Consider the following 23,400-nt stretch of genomic DNA (forward strand, 5'->3'; position numbering starts at 1 on the left):
TGTGAGGTATGACTGAATAAAAGTCCTTAATATTGATAGTAATAAAAATAAAACTGTCCTTAAAAGGTATCTCATCTATAGCTTGTAAGAAGCTCCACAAATCCTTGCAGATATGTGTCTCACTCAATATGTATTATTTTAACTTATTGTCCAGATATCTTGCAAGAGGGTGGGTAATGGACCCTGTGGAGTCTACTATGGGTCACATGGGTGACTGGCTAAGATTTTTATGCAATTTTGGCAGCCCAAACATGACTGATATTTTAGGGTAGGGGACAGAGAGAAAATTAAGCACATCAATAGAAATTGAACCCTCTATAAATAAATCTTGGAGTTCATTCCTTATATGCTGGTAAGAAGTGTTCAGTTCATTAATGGATGATTTTAAATATGCTTTCCCTTCTAGAATACAAAGCATTTTCTTGTTATAATCCTCACAGTCCATCAAGACAACACCTCCACCTTTATCAGGTTTCATAATTCTAATAGTTTGTGAAAGGATTTTTATTTCATCCATTACCGTTTTCTCATTCATGTCAGAGTTCCTAGTAGAAAGCTTAGAGTTACGTATATCTAACTCACATATGTTCTCAAAAATTTGCACAATGGGATCATTCTCAAAAATTTGCACAATGGGATGAAGTGTGTGGGGGGTTATATGTATTTGAGATGGCTAACAGGTTGACAAAAGAACCAGGTGCAGAGTTTTTAAAAAGAATATTCAAGTTCAGCTTTCATGTATACATTCTTAAATCTATAAGAGTATTAGAAACATCAAGGGGCTGTTGGGGTACAAAGGAGAATCATTTGGCAAACAAATCGCAGTGTTCAGAATTAACAGCAATGCTGGAAATATTATATACATTAAAGTCACCTAAAGTGTTGGTAACTATGTGGCAGGGTGGGAGTAAATGGTCAATATCATCACCTAAATTGTTTGGTGGAGAATGCAACAAGTTAGTTAAAGTCACATTTACATCCTGTTGTTCCAGGACTAGTACCTCTTTCCCCCTCTGTTCATGGCCTGAATGAGCATATTTCGATTAGCCCAATTTTAAAACTAAACACATTGGAAATATTCAAAAAATAGGTGTGTGTGTGTGTGTGTGTGTGTGTGTGTGTGTGTGTGTGTGTGTGTATATATATATATATATATATACATATATTTATATATATATATATATCCATTATGCATTTTAACATTTTAAGTAATTTACATGTTTAGTATATTATGTTAATGGGTAGTTATTTCTCTTAACATTTTCTACTATATCTAGTTTTCAGTATTTAATTTCACATATTTATTGTTTTGACATATTCAACATATTTAAATATTTATTGTACATTGTCATTTTATGAAGCAGTGCTTATATATAGTGTGTTTTTTAGGGTGGTGTGTTCAATGAACTTTTTCAGTTTGCATATTTTGTCTGCTTTTTAAATTCAGTAACTGTAAATATTGTGCTTTTAATGACATAACTGATTAGTTCATAACTGGGTGGAACTTCCTGTTTGAACTGTGTAAAAAGGAAGTAACTATGTGGAGTAAATTGTCTGATGAAGTCTAGATCCTTCTGGACGAAAGTGCTCATCCTTGGATTTTTATGTTTTGAAGTTAAGTGGATTCTGCATTCTACAACTGTGTGTTGATTTGCAGCCTGCATTACTTTGAGTGGAGAGTTCAATCCAGCTACTTCTTCTGACTTTTGTGTTTAACAACTTCATCTATGACAGCAAACCTTATTTTAAACCTTCACTTAGGAGATGTATTTTGACTGGCAGAGGATTACACTATACATTTGTAATACTCAAAGGCAGTAACCACTTCTGAAAACACAATGCTTGGATCACTCTTTGAAGAAACTAGGCACTGTTATTTGTGCTAGCATGTCTGGCTAAGTTGTTGTATATAATTCCAGATTGATCTGTGTATTGTATGTCAACATGACTAGCTATGATATTGTAAATAAGTTCTTACATGTTGATTTATGATCTGTTTGTACAGAATATTTTAAAGACTTCAGTAGTGTCCTGTTACATTTCTAACTGTGTATGTTTGTGAAGAAACATTCTAAAGGCAAACTGTCTCAGATTCAGCTGATCTGCAGATGATGTCATCGGAATGTTGGCAGTCACTGTGTTACTGTCAGAAGCTGAAAGACAGGAAGGAACTTTTAGAAAATAGCTGTTGGTTGATTTTCAAAATATGAAATGAAAATTAGAACAAAAACAGTTGTGACAATTAGGCTACTCTATAAAAGAGCCTGCTGAAGACAGTTAACAGTCAGTAGTCAGTAGTCAGTTACAGCTGTCAGTTACAGCATTGCACAGTTACAGATGTACTGTGCAATGGATGCCAAAAATGGACTCACCAAGACCTGTAAGCCTGCCTTTGCTCTGTTGTAGTAATTTAGTTTGGATCAAAGACAGTATTCTTTAGTAAGACAGGAAAATTATAATTAATCAGTTAGATCAGTTAGAGTTTTTCTAAAGTTTGGATTTCTATCATTCAGTATTGATTCCATTTTCTTGATGACTGAGCTCTGTTTGTTTATTGGGAATTACTGTTTTTATTTTTAATCATTTTGTTCAATATTAAATATTTTGTTTAACTTACATTGTTGCTGGTCAATCACTGTTTTTCTTTAGTGATTTGAACATGCTTATACTTGCTTTGACAATTCCCAGGTCCACTCCGAAAGCCTGGCTGCTTAGGTCATTTGCTACTATTTGTTTTAATATTTAAATTTCATAGGTGGATGCCCATTTAGAAGGGCATGACGACACTCTGGTTGGTGGCAGAATTACTGTATTATTTTGGGGAAGGGACACAGCTGGAAATCTGTGTCATGCTTTCCCAGAAGTGGTAGGATGTGTGGGATTTAATTTATTAAAATGTGAGTGTATCAGAGGTCTTAAACTGGAATACATTGCTCTGAAGTGTGTAATAAGGAGTTACATTAGGGGTGGACAGAAGTATACAGTCCATTTCCAGGCTATAGTGCATTTTCCTGTTGTGCTCTTAGGGGAAAATTGTGAAAAATGACTCCTGTTTAAGTGACAGTCTCACAGTGGGATCAGAAGTGAGGATTGAAGCTCCTTAGTTACTGACCCAGGATAGTAAGGGGTGTCATATTATTTGGTGGCAATTGAGTGGGATATTATCTGGACATCACACATGCTATCAAAAATGAACTATATCACGGTAGTCATATGAGTTATCTTGAGGTGCTGGCTGTTGATACTTTGTTCACTGAACTGTGTAAGTAGATAGGGAGGAGATTTTAATCCAACAATGATTGACTACTATGCATGTGTGTTTGTCTGTCATGCTGTGCAGAGAAGGCTTCTAATGCATATAGTATGTGTAGCTGTGTAGTGTTACTGTGCACTTCAACCACTTTCATACAATTTTAGAAGAACAATGTATGAAAAAAATGGCAATGTCATCATTTCAAATGTGCACTGTCATGATTGCAAAACAGCATCTCATGTGGTGTGTGCAGTTCATGCAGTGTTCTGCACCTTGTGATCTTAGGTAGTCTGTTGAAATTCAACCAGTACGCCTTAGACTTCCATGTGTCACTATGTCTGTGAATGTGCATGTAGGTACCAATGTTGCCAGCAAGCTATCTGCTCATTTTTCACACAGAAATGATATATTGGATAATGATGATGCCATGAGGTGACATTTGGCTTTTCCATGAGAGCTACTAAGGAGCTTACTATGGCATGGGGACAAGAGACAATGTTGTGTATGCTGTTGCCATAGTATAGCATGTGTTTGAATCCATGATTATCTACAAACTGTGCATGATTGCCATTTTCACATCACAGTTATGATTGCATTATACATCGTGTGTGTTTGTGTATAACTAGCAGCAGGCAGTGTTGTTTGAGGAAGACACATATAGCAACAGTCTTTTAAAGAAATTATATACATACATGTCATATTAAATAAATGCACCATCTGTGAATAGCCCCAATGTGTCCACTGTCCTTGCTAACTTTTATCTCAACTTGGCATGTTATCAACATTAATATCACATTTAGACCCCTTTCTTACAATGTTACATTGTGTCCCGCTTACATCCATTCTTAGCATGTCTTTTTTAAGTTATGCACATGGGTAAACAATTGGAAACAGAATTATTTAGCAATACTATTAATATGAACATCTTTCTGTTAAAAATTTTTCTGTGTGACATCGTCACATTTGAATGCATTAACTGAGTACACTTTTTTCCATTTATTTATTTATTTATTTATTGACATTTCATTACCAGGAAAGTCTGACTGGGTAGGAGCCCAATGAGAAAAGCTCCAAAGTATTACAAAACATTTTAAGAACAATAATTTTATAATCTTCAAAAATAATACAAAAACAAATCTACAGTTTAAATAATTATACAAGTGAAATATAATATGAAAACATTGGTTAAGAATAGATACAAGCTATATGATGAAGTTTTAATATTTAGAGAAATTTTAGACAGTTTATAGAGAAATTAAAGGTAAATTAGTATAATATAAACAGGAATTGCAATATGAAGTGAAAGAAAAGGAGGCTTATGGTATATGTAGAGGGAAAGCCATGGGAGAAAAATTGATAGAAGTAAGGAAGTGAGTAAATAAGGGAGAGTAAGGAGATATAAGGTATAAATAAGTCCTTATTCATAGGTTCATAGGTTCATAGTTGTATTCTAGACTAATGACCACTAGGTCCCTTATAAGCCTAGACATGCAACCTAAATGTGACCCACACTTTTTTTTATATATGTGCTGATTTACTGACTGCCTCTGTCCATCATAGACATAGGAGCCAGATGGGGGAATTTCTGCTTACCCATCCATTAGTCCAAGTTGGTCTCAAGTAGGGATAGGGAGGAACTCTGTTTCACTGACTCTCCAACGTGCCCTATTTATATCACAAGCAAAATTTAGGTGTATTAATCTAGTAGTTCTGATGCGGTTTGTTTTGTGGAAAGGTTCAATCAGGTTCCAGGGATGCCTTGTATGCCAGGCAATGATCACCTCTCAAAAGTCTGTGTAAAAACAGAGTTTTGAGGCAATCAGCATAGGTCATTGTGTTTACTCCCTGTATTCCATTTACTGCATGCATCTCATCAGGGACATACCGAAGGAGGCATTATACTCTATGATGGGTCTGATGAGGGCAGAGTACAGTGGTATGATGACCTCTCTGGACCTAGTTACTGTGCCCTTGCTTATAAGATGATCAACATAGTAGGTTTTTCTTACTACCTTGGACACATGTTGATCCAAGGCTAGGTAATTATATACACAAGTTTCCAGATCCCTGACTAGTGAATCAACTTTTAAGTGTATTTTATTGATGGCGTAGTTACCTGATGTGGGAAACTTCCAAAAAGATACTATAATGCATTTCTTGGTACTGAGTTTTAAGCCATGGCTTTGGCATCAGGTGTTTGTCTATATTAGTCCTTCCTGAATGGTTTTATCATCTTGGGAGACTTCAATGACTGCTCCTAGTTTGCAATCATCTGCCAACTTGGTAAATCAAAGGCCTTTGACATTGGCTTTGACATCTGAGAAGTAGATGCCAAAGAGGTGTGGGCCCGGCACAGAGCTCTCAGGTGCTCCACTGCTGAATGTCATCTTGGTGGAGGTGGCTTCACCTTTTCTAACTTTCTGGGTCCTATTAGTCAGCCATCTAGCTATCCAGTGTGTTATAAAGGGGTTTAGACATAGTTCCATAAGTTTGTTGAGAATGTCCAAGTGGGGTGTTGTATCAAATGCTTTAGCTGGATCTAGGTAGGCCGTATGCACCATTTTCTCCTGAGCCATCGCCTTAGTGACCTTTTCAAAGAAGTACACCAGATTCAGTAAGCATTACTTTCCTTTGACAAAACCAAACTGGGATGGATCCAGTGTATGGAGGTCTCCTCTGTCCTTGTTGATAAGTTTCATGATAATTCATTCCAGAGCTTTGCAAATAAAATTATTCTTACTAATGGGTCTGTTGAATGTCTTCACTTATGAAGATAGATGCCGTTGCAGTCCTCCATTCACAAGGCACAAAGCCTATTTTAAGACTATAGTTAAATAATGACTCTGGGGGTCTAGATAAGTCATATTCTAGACTATTCAGGAGGAATACTGTGATGTTAATGGAGCCCATTGAGGCTGTGTTCTTGACTTTAGTGAGTGCAGCCAGTATGTGTTCCCTAGTTGTAGTTGCAGAGGTTATGTTTGAGGGTATTTTTGAGGGGATGGTTGGGGTGAGACAGGGGGGTAAAGTTGGAACTTAATTTGTTCACTAACAGGTTTGGTATATCACCAGGCTCAGTCAATGGGGTATCATTATCTACCAGTTTAGCACATTGCTGTGTGCTTCTATTGAGGCTTCTGACATAGTGAGGGTTGTCATAATGGTTAAGGTCTTTATTTACCAGATACAAGGCACAGGGTTTGATTCAGATCTATGGTTATTGGCTATGCTTGTAATAGCTTGCAGACTGATAGCCTAGTATTCAGGTTGTATTGGAAAATCTCACCCAGACTATGCCACAACCTACTGTGAGGGAAAGGTTAGTTTCCTTTTGCTTTCTTGTATTTTTTATTACTTTATTGCCTTTTTCTATCTTGAATACTATGATTTGTTTTCTTTACACTATATTTTAATTGCATTCTGATTTTAATTGCATATTAAAACTAGGAAAGAGAACACAGTTGTGTCTCTTGTGAGTCACAGACAAATTGGAACAGGTCAGTTAAGGAGTCACAGAGAAGTTAGAACAGATCAATCAAGGTTAATTATTTGTGAACTGAGGGTGGAGCTACAAAACAAATCATCTATTTAAGGGAAAAATAAAGGATTTCAAAGCTTTACTGAAAAAGCTCACCCAGACTCTGCCACAACTTGCTGTGAGGGAAAGGTTAGTGTGCTTTTGCTTTCTTGTATTTTGTATTACTTTATTGCCTTCTTCTATTTGTATACTGTGATTTGTTTTCTTTACACTGTGTTTTACTTGTATTCTGCTTTTAACTGCATATTAAAACTAGGAAAGAGACCACAGCTGTGTCTCTTGTGAGAAATTTTTGTCACCCTCCCACCCTGGTGCTGTTGTGTTCTTAAACACAACTGTCTTTCTTATTGCCCACCTCTTATATGCATTTCACCACATATCTCCTTCCCTCTTTTCCTTTTCATTGGCTGTTGGGAGTAATTGCAAAATTATAATTTTGTGACATCACTCCCCTTCAACTATTTAAATTTATTGGCCATCCCATTGTATTCCATAGGGCACAAATACAAAGTGCTCAACCCCTTTTAATCTATCTTGCTATTTTCAAATTAGTGGCTCTCCACTTAGACAGCTAAAGCTTAAGTTAATCCCTCTTTCATATCTAACTGCTTAGTGCATACTGCAGTGCTTGGGATATTAACCATTTTTTCATCTTACCGTTAAAATCTGCAACATGTATAGCAAGACCACCAATTACTGGAGAGCCCACATTTTGCCTCTCATTAGTGATCTTTGGAATAGTGCTTCTGTTTTCTCCTGGTGAGAGAAGGAGCACAGGGACATTATTGTCTGGAGAATGCTGATCACGGAAAGACTAATAACTGCTTCATAGGTGACAGCTTGGAATTTGTGCTTATATTCTGCTCCTGGTGAGAGAAGGAGAAGAGTGCACTGATTCCTGACTGTTTCTGTTTCAGCAGTGATTGTCTGTGCTTGATGTTCCTTATTGGTATGTTTGCTATTCAAGGCATCTACCACAAAAAGTTTACAACAAGCCTACAGAACCTTTCATCATCTGGGACAAGACTTGGGATAACCAAGCAGGCTGTGGCATGGTTCTCATCTTGGGAATGGTGTTAAAGTTTTGTTTCTGATGGGAGAAGAAGCAAGGAATCATTGTATTCCAGCAGAGTAAAGCTGTGGTGAGACCAGCACTAGTAGTAGGAATTCATATGACTTCCCGCTTTTCATCATTCTTGACAAACTAATTCTTTGTTTTCAGTAAGTATTGCTTGATTTTTTTCTAACTTCAGAAAATCCGCCTAAATATTTCATCCTTAAATGTTCATGGTTTACTTATTAGTTTCCCCCCAAGTGTTTATCTGTGCCCTGTATAGACACAGACACCTTGAGTGACATTTTTCCTGTAAAACCATGACTGAAATTTCACCAGTACCTAGTTGCACACTGGACATCTAGTTTGTAGTGACAAGGCCTGTCCCCAGAGTTGCAAATTGGATACTCCTTACATTACCTTCTGTTCTTTCTCCAATTGGCTAATCAATAAAAAAGGGTCTTTTGCCATGGATATGAACTTTCCCAATATCTCTGTTACCAGGTTGGTGGATATGGGCATCCTGAGGCAATGTAGAAATTGTCTCATGTTTACTGACAACCACTTAACTCTCAAACGAACTCAAACTGATATGGTATGTGTGAGATGTATTTACACAATGTGACTGTTAGCAAAACGTCATCCTAATGTCAATAAGGTTGTCAGTAGTACACATGCTGCACCTATCACACACAATTCAAAGCAGACTTATAGACCAACATATGCCGAGTCACTTAAATGTAACCTTCTTAAACCCCAAACACCTCTTAGACAAAGTACCCATAAAAAAAAAACCCTCAGCAACCCCAAATGTACTCTTTCAAAACAACACCCACAGCCACACATACAGCCACAACTCATGGAGCCTCTACTTCTAAGCCCATAAGGCAAGCCACCACCCAATCCAACATCATGGCCACTGAAGACTCTATCATGAGACATACTAATGTCCCTCTCACCGTCTGAGTAAGGAGAAAGTCATGGTCAGTTGCTTATCATGGGCTAGGATGTGCCACATTATGCACACACGTGGGTCATATGACCACAAGTACCAGTATGACTCAGTCATAATTCATGTGTATGTAAATGACCTGTGATGTACTTCCCTAGACTATATGAAGACATCATGGAGCTCTCTGAATAGGTGTCCCAGGCTGGTATGAGCCTAGCACAGTGCAGCATTTTGCCTTCTCCATGGATGATTTCTTTGGCTTGGTGACAAACTTTCAGCTGGCCAGATGCTTTGCTCCTTTACCATTGCAAAACTTTGGAACTTCCTCCCCCAACACTTAGATGTACCCGCTCAGTAACCCTCTTCAAGACATCTCTGAACAACACCTCTCCTCATCTTGGCTGTGCACATGTGCTAACAGCACATCTCATATAACCTAACTTCAACCATCACAACTATTCTAACCCCACCTCTACTACTCTGGCATCCTCCTTTCATATCCACCTGTCTTTTTACTTACTCTGCCTCTCCATCCTGTCCACTTCTACTAACCCTCATTGTCCTAACATTGATCCCTCCTGTCTATTTCCTTCTCTTCCTAACCCTTATATACCTACCAATTGAACCAGGTGAGATATTCAGGTACTCTCGCAGCCTACCTTAATATCATACCACCACTTATATCTGTGACAAGATCCACCGACTTTGTTGATTCCTGTAACAGGAATCATATGGCCTATTGCTCAGCTATTACACCTCTAAACATATGAAACGTTTAAGTACCTAGTCTCTAACTAATTCCTATATTTGCTTTGCACCCACTGCATGAAGTGTCCTATATAGACATTTTGCTAGCTGAAAACTACTCATATGGAATGTTCTCATGTATATAAACTGTATTACTTGTATATTATCTTTGATTTGAAAATGATTATTTATGTACTGTTTTTTTCACCAGTTGTATAAGCTGCCAATAATATGTACTAAATGTCTTTATTAATGTAAATTCTGCATTGTATGTGTCTTATATGTGAAGCTTTTCTCCCTGGGACTCCATTGAAAATGGGCACTTCTGGCCCAGCTGGACCATCCTGGTAAACAAATGCAAATAAATAAAGAAACCAAATAAATAAATAAATGATGCCACAATATGAACAAAAGATAACTGACTTTAATAATTGGCTTAGTTTCCGGTGTCATTCTCAGTGGGGTGCAATATTTGTCAGCATAGAAGGAGCTGGTCAACAGACCATACTGCTTTGCTAGGGATGGTCTGCACCTCTCCCCTCCAGGCTTTTGAATATTAGCTAAAACATTGTCTTCCCCCACAGTGCCTGTTTTAGTCAATGCCAAACTGAAAACACTTCTGATGTAGCAAATCAAATCCAAGAAAATCTAAAAGTATTACAGCTAGTACTAGGAGTCAAAACAAAAAGCTTCACTCCTAGAAGCTCTCTTCACCATAGAGAATACTGATGATGTCCATGAAGTCACTGAGATATGGTTTAAAGTCACAGATATCACACAGACAGTGCAAGGTTATAATGTCTTCCACACATTTAGACCAGCTACTCCACAGACAGGGACTAAAGGTGGAGGTGTTTCAATTTACATCAAAAATAAATATACCTCAAGGCTGGGCAAAGAGGACAATGCACAAGAGCTGTTCCATGTTTAAATCACCATAGGCAAAATCCCATATCAACTCCTTGCAAGCTATAGGTCCCCCTCTATGACCCAGAAAACCCATACCATAGTGGAAACACTCACAATCCATCCAAATATCATCCAACCCAATACCATATTCATGGATTACTTCAATTACCCCACTATTAACTGGGAATCCTACATGACACCAAATGTATAGGCACAGCAATTCCTGGATTTTGTAAATACAAACTCCCTCATCAATACAATGGCCAGGGGTGCAATCATACTGAATCTGGACCTCAATAATATGGGAGAGTGCTGCAAACCCCATACTGTAATGTCTTCCCTGGTAAGGTTTGACCACAAAATGGTCTCCTTTGAAATGAAAATAAACCCAGCTAACCTTGGAATATTCAGGAACTACTCTAAGTCTAACTTCCTGCTATTAAGTGATAACCTGGCAAAATTTCAAGCCCCTCTTAACCCTGGGAACACTGCTACCTATGCAGAACTCTTCAAAGAAGCCCTATACAATCATGTTATTAGCTGCATAGAGGCAGCTGTATCCACCAGGAAGAAGTATAGAACTAACGCAAAAAACAAGTTAGCCTGATAGAATCACAAAATCAGTAGGATGTATAACAGAAGGTAGAAAATCGTGGTAAAAATTAGGAGGTGGAGCACCCAGCAGGATAAAAGCACTCTTATGAAACTAAACAAACAACTCAGAGGACAAATGAAGTCTACCAAAGCTGAATTTGAAGTAAATTTGGCCTCCTAGACTGATGACAACCACAAGGCATTCTTTAGTTATGTCTGCAACCTCAAAGGCAATACACAATTGTGTGCAGGGCTCATTATAAATGGACTCACCAGTACTGAGCCAGAAGATATAGAAGACATACTGGCCAATAAATTGAGATCCAACTGTACCCTCTCTCCCCCTCAACCTTCCTTCAGGAAATACCATCAAGTATAACTTCCCTTACTATCAGTAGGGAAGAGGTCCTTAATGCTCTCTCTAAGGCCAAGAAGACTGCATTAATGGGCCCAGTGAATATCCCAGGATGCCTTCTAAATAGCATGAAACATGACGTATCATGTCCTCTGGAATTGTTATTCAACTGTAGCCTCCAAACAGGTTTTGTGCCTCATGAGAACAACAACAGTCATTCCTCTACACAAAGGTGGGCCATCTACAGACCCTGGAAACTGCATACCCATAAGTCTCACTGGTCCTATATGCAAAGTCATGGAAAGGATTATCATGGAAATGATCAATAATGATATAGTAAACCTCCAGACACTAGACCAAACTCATTTTGGTTTCATCAAGGGCAGGGCATGCCTACTCAACCTGGTGGGCTTCTTTGAGAAGGCCACCAAAGCAATGGATGAGGGCAAATGGTTCACATTGTCTACCTTGACCTGGTCAAGACATTTGATGCAATACCTTACTCAGGCATTGTTGACAAACTCAAGAGGTTAGGTAAAAACCCATATTTCACCCATTGGATAGCTAGCTGGCTCACAGACAGGACACAGGAAGTTAGAATTGGGGAGTCCACCTCTACAAAGTGGCCAGCCACAAGTGGAGTCCCTCAGGGATTTGTCCTCAGGCCAGTCCTTTTTGTCATTTACTTGTCTGAAGTCAAAGTCAATGTCAATGGTCTCTGGCTGACTAAATTTGGAGATGATTGCAAATTAGGAGCTGTCATTGAATCCCACACTGACACAAATGTTCTACAGGAAGGGCTGACACAGACAAACAACTGGTGTTAGAGCCATGGACGAAATCTAAATGCCAAGAAATGCATAATAGTATCCTTCAGGAAGTCATCCATCACTAGTAACAATCATACTGACAACACACTCCTTAAAGTTGACCCAGTAGTCAGGGACTTAGGTACACACATAAATAGTAATCTCACCTTTGACCACCACATTTCTACAGGAAATCATTGTATGTTGCACAAGTTATAAACAAAGGTATGGCATTTAACTCCAAGGAAGTCATTGTTCCACTGTATTTGGCATTCACCAGACCTATCACTGACTACAATGCCCCCCTTTGGTATGTACCTAACCAGGCATATCCAACAATTTGACTATCCACACAGGTTCCTCACTAAAGGCCCTATCCCTGTATTCTGTCTGCTACAGGCTGTTGAGGGGAGATCTTTGCCTGGAATACAGGGCATTGTCAGACTCCACTCTGATGGACCTGCTGCATAGTTACAAAAGAAACAGCACCAGAATTACCTATTCTAAAGACTTAAACCTTGCCTGTGATATAAATAGGACCTGCTGAACAGACGGATATGTATCCCTGAGACTATCCCATCTCTAGAACAGGCTTCCTATCTATGTGAAGCAGAGCTTCTCCCTAACCCAATTTAAGTGTAACTTGGACAATTGGATGAGGAACAGGAAATTCATCCCTGGTTTGGCACCTATGTCTGTAATGAACACAGGCAACCTGTAAATGGTTTATCTCCCAGTTACCTGCTTGTAAATGTTTCATCTCCCAAGCCCCTACTTACACTTATCAAAGATGCCAGAACTTTTTAGAGATTTGGAATGCATAGCTAGGCTTAAAAAGGCCCTTGTGGTTATTAGCCTAGTAAACTCCTATGAGCCTATGAAGCTGTAAAAGATTGTGTGGCAATATTTCACCTGGAAGGCTATCTGACCCAATTAGCCATCTTAATTGCTTATTAACTTTGATGAGAGAGGTTCTATCTTTATAGGAATTACCTTTCCTGATTTTGTCATACTTTTTTCCTTTTGTTGTATATCCTGTACAGTTTGGGATACTAGGGCTAGTCGTGGGCTGACTTCTGGTATGTACAGCAGCCTCTATGTAGCTTTTGACCTAGTTGTACAGAATTTCTGAGAGCAATTCAACATAGGTTGCTGTGTTCTCTGAGTTTAGAGGGGCACTGAATTTTGAAAATCCATCACTTAATAAAAGGTAATTTGCCTTAGAATAGTTCCTACCTATTACTGGTTTTAATGAGATTACTGAGTTGCTTTTGATTTTGAAGGAGACAGCTTTATAGTTGGACCTTACCAGGGAGGATGATACATGGGTTCTCCCATATTTTGTAAGCATGAAGTCCAATATGTTGGAGTCTCTAGTGGGTATATTCACTATTTTGTCAGGGGTGTTTGTACTTATGAAGTCCTGGAATCTCTGTGCCTGCAAATTTGAGGCTGTGTGGAATTCCCAGTCTGTAGAGGGACAGTTAAAGTTTCCCATGAGTAGGGTTGGATGGTAAGTGTCTCCAAGAGGCCCAAGTATGCATTGTGAGCTTCTTCGGACATGGGTTTGACCAGTATATAAGTATGCTTGTTATTTACGCATACTGAGATACTTTCTCCTTTAGCCCTTGTCTGTGCAGCTACTGGTCTGAAAGTGTGGAAGGCTCTGAAACATTGCACTGCTGGGTTACACTCTACAGCTTTAAACCATGTCTTGGTAACTGCACAGATGTCTATATTCTGGAGTGTGAGGAGGGCTTGGAGGGAGTGTTATTTTTTGTTTAGTTTCATGCCATTGAGCAGTAACACATTGAGGTTCAGTTGAGTTGATTTTGCTATTTTGGCAGTTTTGTCAATTTAGCATTGCCTAAAAAGGGTACTATGGGGATGGAGAGTTAGCCGGTATTCAAAAGCTTACAAGGGAGATGTGCATACCATCCTTGGCAAAGCAACATGGTCTTTTAACTGTGTATTCCCAAGCTGACAGATATTGGAACCCCTTAGAATGATACTAGAAAGACAGTTGTTGAAATCAATCATTTATTGCTCATACTGTGGCATCATCCTCAGTGATGTTAATATGCGGATCAGTGCCAGACTCATACCAGCCTGAGGCACACAGTTTGAAAACTCCATAATATCTGTCTTCATATAGTCCAGGAAGGTATATCTCAGGTCATTTACACCTACATAGACTATGATGGAACCCACTGGTGCCTGTGGTGTAATGACTTGAGTGCATGTCTGATTTGGTGGATTCTGGCTCCAGATAAGCAACTAACAGTTATCTTCTCCTTGTTCAGCCTGGTTAGAGGGGCATCAGTATATCTTATAATGGAGTCCCCTATAACAAGTGTCCTAGGAATTGTGTTTGCTTGTCTTACTGGCTTAGTGTTTGGAGCTTCACTGACAGTTACAGTATGTGTGGTGTTATGTGTTGTTTTTCTCAGTGCCATTGGACTTACTGAGGCATAGCTTTGACAATGTCTGGTCTAGGAGATCTTTGTACTTCAAGAAGATTATTTTAAGTGCCTCAGCACATCTATGTGTGTGTTATGTACTGTGTGACAAGGGTGGTGTGCGTCATTTTGACAACCTGATTTGCACTTGCATGCAAAAGTTTAGTCTCCAGTATCATTGTGTAAGTACTCCTCTCGCATAGTGTGTCTGCTTCTTTAAGGATTATTAAGTGGTTGTCAGTAAACATTGTACCCAAACTCCTCACCTACACCCTGTACAGTTTTTTGCATACTAGTAAAAGTGACATAGTCATTATATAAGTTCATGATTATATATGTTTAACACATGAAACAAACTTTTTTCCTACTATTTTTATGTACTTATACTTATGCTCTTTTATATATGTCTTGTATGTATAACCTTGTATATGTATTATGTATAAATTATGTTCTTTTATGTTACTACTGAATAAGATTACAACCTATGTCTTTTGTTACTTGTATCTATTGGGGCTTTTCCTCCCAGGACTCCATTGAAAATGGGCCTGTGTCCAGTCAGCCAAATGGCAAATAAATAAATAAATAAATTCCAATATTGTCTCAAGATGCCCATAGCCATCAAGGTGGCTACAGAGAAGTTACGAAATTGCATATCCATACTATCCAGTCCTTTGATATGCGAGCTGCAACGGGGGTGTACTGGGGTTAGAAGAGTTCTAAGGGAGCTTTATTGGAACAAATTATGCTAAACAGTATTAAATTCTACTAACTTTAATATTTACGCAATACTGAATTCAACTAAATCTGTAGATATTGCCACTTGACTCCCATCTAGCTACTCTACGATTGTCTGCACACAAGGTATTTTAGGTATATTGTTGCTTTACAGAGTACAGTTTTATGAACAGTTCTTTTTAGGTGAATGCTACTGCACAGGTTACTGCTAACACATGCAAATGTGCAAACTTTATAGCATCACAGAAAAAAATAGAAAATTTACTAATGGAACCTTATGTCCAATAAAATGACTACACTATGAGTCCTTTAGTCTATTTCCCAACTTGGATAGACCAGGCAAACACCTTCTGCCATAAAATGAATAAACTCAATCCTCAATGTAAAAATACAGTTTAGGAGATCCACAAGTGCCATGCTACCACAAACCACTTAAACAACAAGCTGGAAAGCCCTTGCTGAAGGCAATTTCAAGACAGTCTTACAACAGTAACAGTGAGAAGAAGAGTAATTTTTTTATTCTTTTACAAAAAAAATCAGTGAAATGCACACATAAAAGCAGGAGACAGTAGCAATCACTCAAAATGACAAAAGTGTGATTTAGCAATCAAATGTACTTAACTTTGCCTTGATGGTGCTGGATAGAAGTAAAAGACTTCTAGAATTCAGACTAAGACCCCAATTTTTGGAGAGCTCTAGGAAAATGAACAGGAGACAATATGTAGTAAAGAAGGTTTACTCAAGAGCAATACTCATTTGCTAGGTAGGCACTCAGTATCATGGATCTATGGAAAATAATGGGTGGGAACAGTGCAGAAATAGTTTATACAGCAGACAATAGCAATGAAAGAGTAAAGGGTGGGACTTTGGAAATCAGATTATCACAAAGGGTGGAGGCCAGAGACACACCCTTATTACAAAACAACAACAGCAAAAGGGTAGTGGTGTTGTTCACATTTAGGAAATAGTTTATCCTGGTGATGAACAAGAACACAGTCAGCTTTTGGCTGGGAAGACTTTCAGAATGGTTTTGAAGGATGGGAGGGAGGGTATTGACCTGATGGATACAGGTAAGGAGTTCTAGGCCTTAGCAACAGGGTACAAGTACAGACAATGCCCAGCAGATTTGATAGGTTTGTAGACAGACGAGAGTTTTTGGCCATTGGATCATAATGATCAACTGGGAATATAGTTGGGTAGAATGTTATTTAATGCTGGACAAGTAATTTTACAGGTGGTAAGAAGCCATGCACATGTTAATTGATGGGGTAATTCTAACCAATTTAGGCTTTTCAATGCTATATTACAGTGGTGGGTTCAGAAAGGAGTATCTGCTACAAATTTAGCAACATTGTTATAGCATTTGGATTTTGTAATGCCTGGAGGTTACTAAGGATGGAAACACCATAAAAAATGTCAGGCAAGTATAGTTTTAGTTGCATTGGTGATAAAGCTTTTGGCTCTCTAAAGCATCCGTAGTTTTTAATGAGTTTTTCTTATGAAATTTTGCATATGCAGGTCAAATTTAAGATTATCATCAATTTGCTATGTAAAGTGACTTCAATGGTTGAATCATCAAGACAGAGCACTTTAAAGTCTGTTTGTTCATGACAGAAGGATTTGGGTGGAAAAGTAGTAATTTGGATTTTTTTTTAGGGTTGAGCATGAGTTGTGAGTTACAAAGCTATGTTTCAGGGGCTGTTTAAGATTCCTGAATAATTTTTTGGAGGTGTGCCATGTTGTTAGATGTGCAAATGAGTATGGCATCATCGGCATACTGTATTAAGGAGGCCTGTTGTATGGATATGCGAGGCGTGTTAGTGACCATGATAAATAGGAGGGAACCAAGGAGAGATCCTTGTAGTAACCAATGGTGACTGAGAGGTATGCAGAGAGAGAGAGAGAGAGAGAGAGAGAGAGAAAGAGACAGTGTGGAGTGCCATTTTACTGACTGATACCCATTGGATAGATAGCTTTTGAATCATAGAAGGGTGAGCTGAGACAAATGTAATGAGGGTATTTGAAGTGGAAGTTTGCTGTGACAAACTGTGTCAAAGACTTTAGACAAGTCTGGAAATAAGGAGGAGACTAGTTTGCCATTATCTACAGCTTTACTGACAGTGTCTATATAGATTAGAAGTGCAATGTTACTACTATGGGAAGGACAGAAGCCATGCTCTGTGGGGGATAGGAGTTATTCCTGTAGGAGATAGTTTAGCAATTGTTTTTGAATACATTTTTCAAGTACTTTGGAGAGGGCGGATAAGATTACTATAGGCTTAAAGTTAATAATGTCTGTTGAATCTCCTCCTGTATGCATAGGGATAACATGTGACTTTTTTGCAGAGAGAGGGAGAGAATGTTGGATTCCTGGATTGACCTATTTATAAGGATTGAGACAGCAAAAGCAGTGCTATAAGCTACTATTTTAAGGTACTCACTTAGAAGGTCATCAGCTGAAGTAAAACATGATTTAAATGTAGGATTTGTATTATACAGAATGTGGGCCGAGGTTTGAAGGTGAAAGTGGATGTGGTGATATGTAACAGTTGGGGCAGGGTTAGATGTTTGGGAATTCTTGGATGGGGATGCTATACTATCTATGAAATAAGAGCTGAATTGTGGTTTCAAGTGGTGAGTTACTGGGAGTGAGTTGAAATTCTTGACCGGAATGCAAGATTTCTTTAATGGTTGTCCAGAATTTTTAGGGTTGTATCTACTATTGTTCTGAAAGTTATTATAGTATAGTTTTTTGTCTTAATTTATTTGCTTTTTAGTATGATTGTGAAGCAGTCTACAGTTTTTGGGATATTGTGTTTTTTTATATTTTTTGCTATTTTACATGCCTTTTCTCTATCCTGCATTAACATTCTACTCTTTTTTGATAGCCAAATTGCATTATTTGTTTTTAGTCTCTTCCTTGTCAGAGGTGCAAGGCTATTTAGAATATTCAGGAAACTTGTATTGAATTAATTAACAGCATCATCTATAGGGATGATTTTTAGGAAGTTCCAGTTAATAGATGATAGAGTAGTAATGAACATTTCTGGGCAAAATTGGAAAGGTTGTGTGTTGTTTTATATACATGTTGTCTAAGTGGATGTGTGAGATGTCTGGTTGTATACACTGGAAGATGATTATGGAGACAATCTGACATTGTACCTGTGGTGGTGCATTTGCTAGGGTCTATATAATTCAGTCTAATAAGGAATTTGATGTCTTTCTATAATATGTGGAGGCTACTAATTATTTGTGTGAAACCATATACATTCATGCTAGATGTGGGGTAGTTAGAGTTTATGTCCAACCAATTGACATTCATATCACCTTGTATTATATGTACTGTGATTTTTTATGGATATCCATTATAGCATATCTTCCAATATAGCTATATTGTCACCAGGATGGATTTAAAGGACACTAATACATATTTGTTAATAATTGTTTATTTTCAAGAAAGTAATACAAAGCTCTGCTGAATTGAATTTTGGTATTGGTTTGTTGTAAGGGGAAACGTGGTAGTGTTTGGGAAATATTAAAGAAATACTATCACCTTTCCTTTTTATCAGCCATTATGGATGATATTATAGCTGGCAGGTATAATTTCAGAGTAATTTATGCTGGATTTAAGCCAAGTTTCAGTTACAGAGAGAATATCAGTCTTATACTTGGTAATCAGCGCATGTAGTTCAGCAGTTTTATTTCTTATGTTTCTAATATTTATTGCAACAAAAGTTAGATTATTGGTGTTGGGGGTTGACTGTTGTGGTGTTAGAGCAGTGCATGAAAGAGAATTGTTTTTATGTTCATTGTGATAGGTGTGGCCAGGATTAGGATGAATGTCTCCCACTGGAAGGATTTTAGTATATTGGGGAATTGATACATATTTTGGATAGTATTTTTCCACTTAATTTTTAGCTTTATGTAAAAGAACAGACCTGTGTATCACTAAATGTAGCCCAAGAAACAAGACAAAGTAAGGGAAAATTAGCTTTGGTTGGAGTTGACATGGGGATAATCAATCAATATCTGGAGTGAAGGTGAGCAGCATCACTGAATAGGTTTGGTGTGATGTGTGGAGGAAGTATGAGTAAGTAGTTGGGACAGAGTTAAAGGGATGTTAAGATCTGTTATAGAGTCAGGGTAGGATGTGAGATGACCCAGTAGGAGGAGACGAATAGAGGATAAACTGAGGTGTAACATGATTAATAAAGGGATCTGTATTTTATTGATGGCAGGTAGAGGGGAATTAGGGATCAAGAAGGAGACAAGAAGTTGCAGGACAGTAAGATATTTAGTGGCAGTGGACTGTGAAAGCTGGTAGAGGGTAGTTTCTATGAGGGAAGAGAGTTAGGCTGTCCTGGTATCTTCTCTGGAATGGAGGGTAGTTTCTATGAGGGAAGAGAGTTAGGGTGTCCTGGTATCTTCTCTGGAATGTAAGGAATAGTGGGGTTTAAAAGACTAGAGTATGAGAATTTAGTTAAAATAGGAAGAAGAGAGAATCTGTTTAGGAAAAGTAGAAGATACAATGTAGAAGAGATAGGTACTGTTAGGGAGGGGTGTGAATATGAAAGAATATAGTTCAAAACAGTATACAAGGGAGAAAGGTAGTAGAGAGTCATGTTAAAAGATTAAATGGAAGTTGGCAATTAGGTAAAAAGAAATAGGAGTGTTTGTACGATAGTAGTAAGGTTGTTTTGGGAAGGTGCTGGGTAATAAAACCACAAGTGAAATGTGTAAATGAGAAAACTAATAGTAGTGTAAGGGGGATGGGTGGGAATTGGGAATAGGTTAGGGAGTGAAGCAAAGTTGAGCATAGTGGGCTCCCACCCTCAGGTCAAATAATAACAGAGAGTAATCAGTTTATAGCCAAAATTACAAAGGAATTAGCAAAGAGGCACAGAGTAGAACAGGTTTGCTTTCATTTCCAGAATTCAGAAACCTGGCAGCTAAGAAGACTAATTAACTGGCATATACAGTGTAATCAATTGGTCAAGAGACCAATAGGAAGAGGGGGTATTACAGTCACTTCCCAACACAGGGCAGGTGTGGATTTGGATAGATAAAATTACTACATTAACTACTTAGCCTCTCCTCTTACTTATCCCTGCACTATTAGCATTGTATTCTGTGTACAGTCTCCCAGTTTTACATTCCCTGCATCTACATTCTTATAATTCAATTATCCTAACTTCATATAAACTGCCAATGTGTGCTTTGCATAATATATTTGCCTATAGGCAAGGAGTTTTGTTTACATTATGTGTTCATGCTTTCCATTATGTTTTCATGGCTGCCAACACTGTTGCTGGCCACCAGATGGTGCTGGGAAACATGTAAGTGCAATGAGTAGCATGCATATTTAATGAGCACTGCTGCCCTACCTCTCAACCTCTTAAAGCAAGAAATGTGGGCAAAGCCATAAATAAAAGTGGGGCAAAGGCCCAACAATAGGGACAATTTTTAAATATTGCTCTTACAAATTTAGAAGGTTAATAGAATAACAGGTTTTGCATTAACATGAATTTTCTTTTTTTTCCCCATAACCTTTATTAGTTTTATTAATTAATACAAAATATAAATTGAAAATCCAAGATCAATAATTTAGCTCAAAGTTACATTTCAGAAGTAAATATATTCATTGCAGAAACAACAAACAAACCCCCACTTATAATTAACAATTCAAACAATTAACAAATATATACACTCTTATTTACCCGAAAAAAAGTATTCTTGCTATTACTTCAGTATAAGAGAACCAAAAAAAAAAAAAAAGAAAAACATATTTATAAATAGGGGTAAGAATTGTCTATGGACCCTAAAACAGTCATTTAGTTCCACCAATGAGAAGTGGTAAATAGGGAGATTAACATGAATTTTCTGAAGAGTATGAAGTCTGAAATTCAAAAGTCTGTCACTGTTTTCTAACTTCAGTCTTTAATGAAGTGCACTAATTTGCCAGAAGACCACAATTTCATGAAAAATGGACCACAAATATGAAGCAAAAATCTGGACATTCTGTGAAAATCTGTACAGTCTTGAGGTATGACTTGCTCATCATTCTAACACATTGTAATTTTGTAGGCTTTCAGCAAAGTCTACACAATTGTCAATAAATCTAAGGGAATATTTTTTTAATTTTTCATTACATATGTGTTTTTATTCATATCTGATGTTTCAGCATTTCAGGTTCTTTACTGAAAACTCTTTCTTATTATACAATGCTTCATATACTCTAATGGATAAATTCTCTTATTGTCCTAGTCTGTCTGTCTCTCTGTCTTATGCTGGTGCAGTTCTTCACAAGTGCAAGTCAGTGTTCAGCATTACAAATATGTTATCGATATGATACTTAATAGAAACTGCCACACAATAAGAAAGGTCCACTAACAAAACATCTATCTTTGAAGATCTAAAATAACTTATGAAGGATTGCCCTTTTCCCTGAGTTTACAGGATTTGTGATTATGTTAAAGTTTCTTCCTATACCACCCAAGTCTGCATACAAGCTGTGTGTGACTGAGTAACTGGATAATATTAATTTGGATAATATTAATTTGGTCATTGTGACAATAAATAAAGGAAAACATGTTTCTCACTAGAAGGATCTGTTCAAGAAATCTAGTTACTCTCATTTACAGTTGAACTTCTCTTGAAAATTTTGTGAATAGTCATTCTTTTCTTTCCTCTTTTGGGATGACTGTTGTTCTGCACATTGAATATGGAGGCTTCATAAAATAATACAATCACTTTTCATGATTTAAAGCTGTTTTGTTGCCATGTAAACTAGACATCACTTGGTGCACATCCATGGTGTCATATTTAATTCTACCGTTGCCAATTCATTTTATTAATTCTTCAAGAAATTGTAAACTTGAACTTCTCCTTTTCATTTTCACGTTAAATAAATTAGGAGAACATGTGGCATAGAACACAAAATAATTCAAATTGTTCAGAAACATTTGGAAATTATGGAGCATCTGAACAGCTGTAAATTGAAGTCAGTTTTAGTCTGAGCAAAACTTATTTTTGTACTATAGTAAATTGGATTCTGGCAATACAGGACACATTACACAATAGTTCTGCTGATTAAGTGTCCACTTCTTTTGACTGTTCCATATTAGCTAGATTAAAACGCATCTACAAGGAGGAATCAATAACTGTTATTAGAAGCTGCCCTTCAAAAGTGCAAAGTGAAATTTGTTACAAATGTGAACCCTACCTACTTTAAAGTTGTTTTCTAACTTTGCATTTCAGCTTGTACATATAATGAAAACTAGAGCTATAATATCTTTTCTCTCAGCAGTGGACATATTCTTGACCTCTGAATGAGGGAGTATCTTAAAACTTAGACCCATATAATAATTCAGTGGTACTAAATAAGACAAGTACTGTTTTCTGTTTTCAAAGAGAAGACCATGTTAACAGGTGCTTCCTGGGAGGTTGACTTTCTACTGTTTTCTAGGATGCTCTCAGGTCAGCTTAATTCTACTTTATATATTTATTACTCGTGCAAGGTAAGCTACAGTGTAGTAAATTGATAATGATAAGAATATTAGTTGCTAACTTTACAAATCTTAAAAACAAATTTGTGCAAATGTTTAAAAGTAGTGCCTCTGCATAATATGATATTCAATCAGCGTATCAAAAATATCAAACAAACTTATGTTAGAATTAATATTATGTCTGAAGGTAGATGTTAACTTACCCGAGGAATGGTATATCCTCTAAATGATGTTTCTTTTAATATGCTGTGAGGGACACCAAGAGGAACTATATTTCCAAAACGCAGGACTTCGTGAACAACAGCATGTGTAAAAGGCATCCTTAGTCTGTCATCATAAGACACAAACTCCTTCCCACTAGCAATGGATGCAATTTCCCTATAACAATTCTCTGCAGAAGGAATAGTAACATGTATACATTTAAATCCTTTTCAGTTATGAATGATCTTGTTTTGTAAGTCAAAATAATTCACTCCACATAGTCTACATC

General features: G+C 37.4%; 1 protein-coding gene across 1 annotated transcript in view; it reads right to left on the reverse strand.

Moving 5' to 3' along the window:
• Nucleotides 1–23,400, reverse strand: part of LOC122809619 (cytochrome P450 2J6-like) — a 691,727-nt gene that overhangs the window by 142,194 nt on the left and 526,133 nt on the right. Inside the window, exon 7 of the mRNA XM_044081252.1 lies at nucleotides 23,114–23,301. Within this exon, the coding sequence (XP_043937187.1) occupies nucleotides 23,114–23,301 (188 nt within the window). The remainder of the gene's footprint in view (nucleotides 1–23,113; nucleotides 23,302–23,400) is intronic.

Source organism: Protopterus annectens, chromosome 8.part0 (assembly GCF_019279795.1).
Source record: "Protopterus annectens isolate FY-2018-M chromosome 8.part0, PAN1.0, whole genome shotgun sequence".
Classification (NCBI taxonomy): Eukaryota; Metazoa; Chordata; order Ceratodontiformes; family Protopteridae; genus Protopterus; species Protopterus annectens.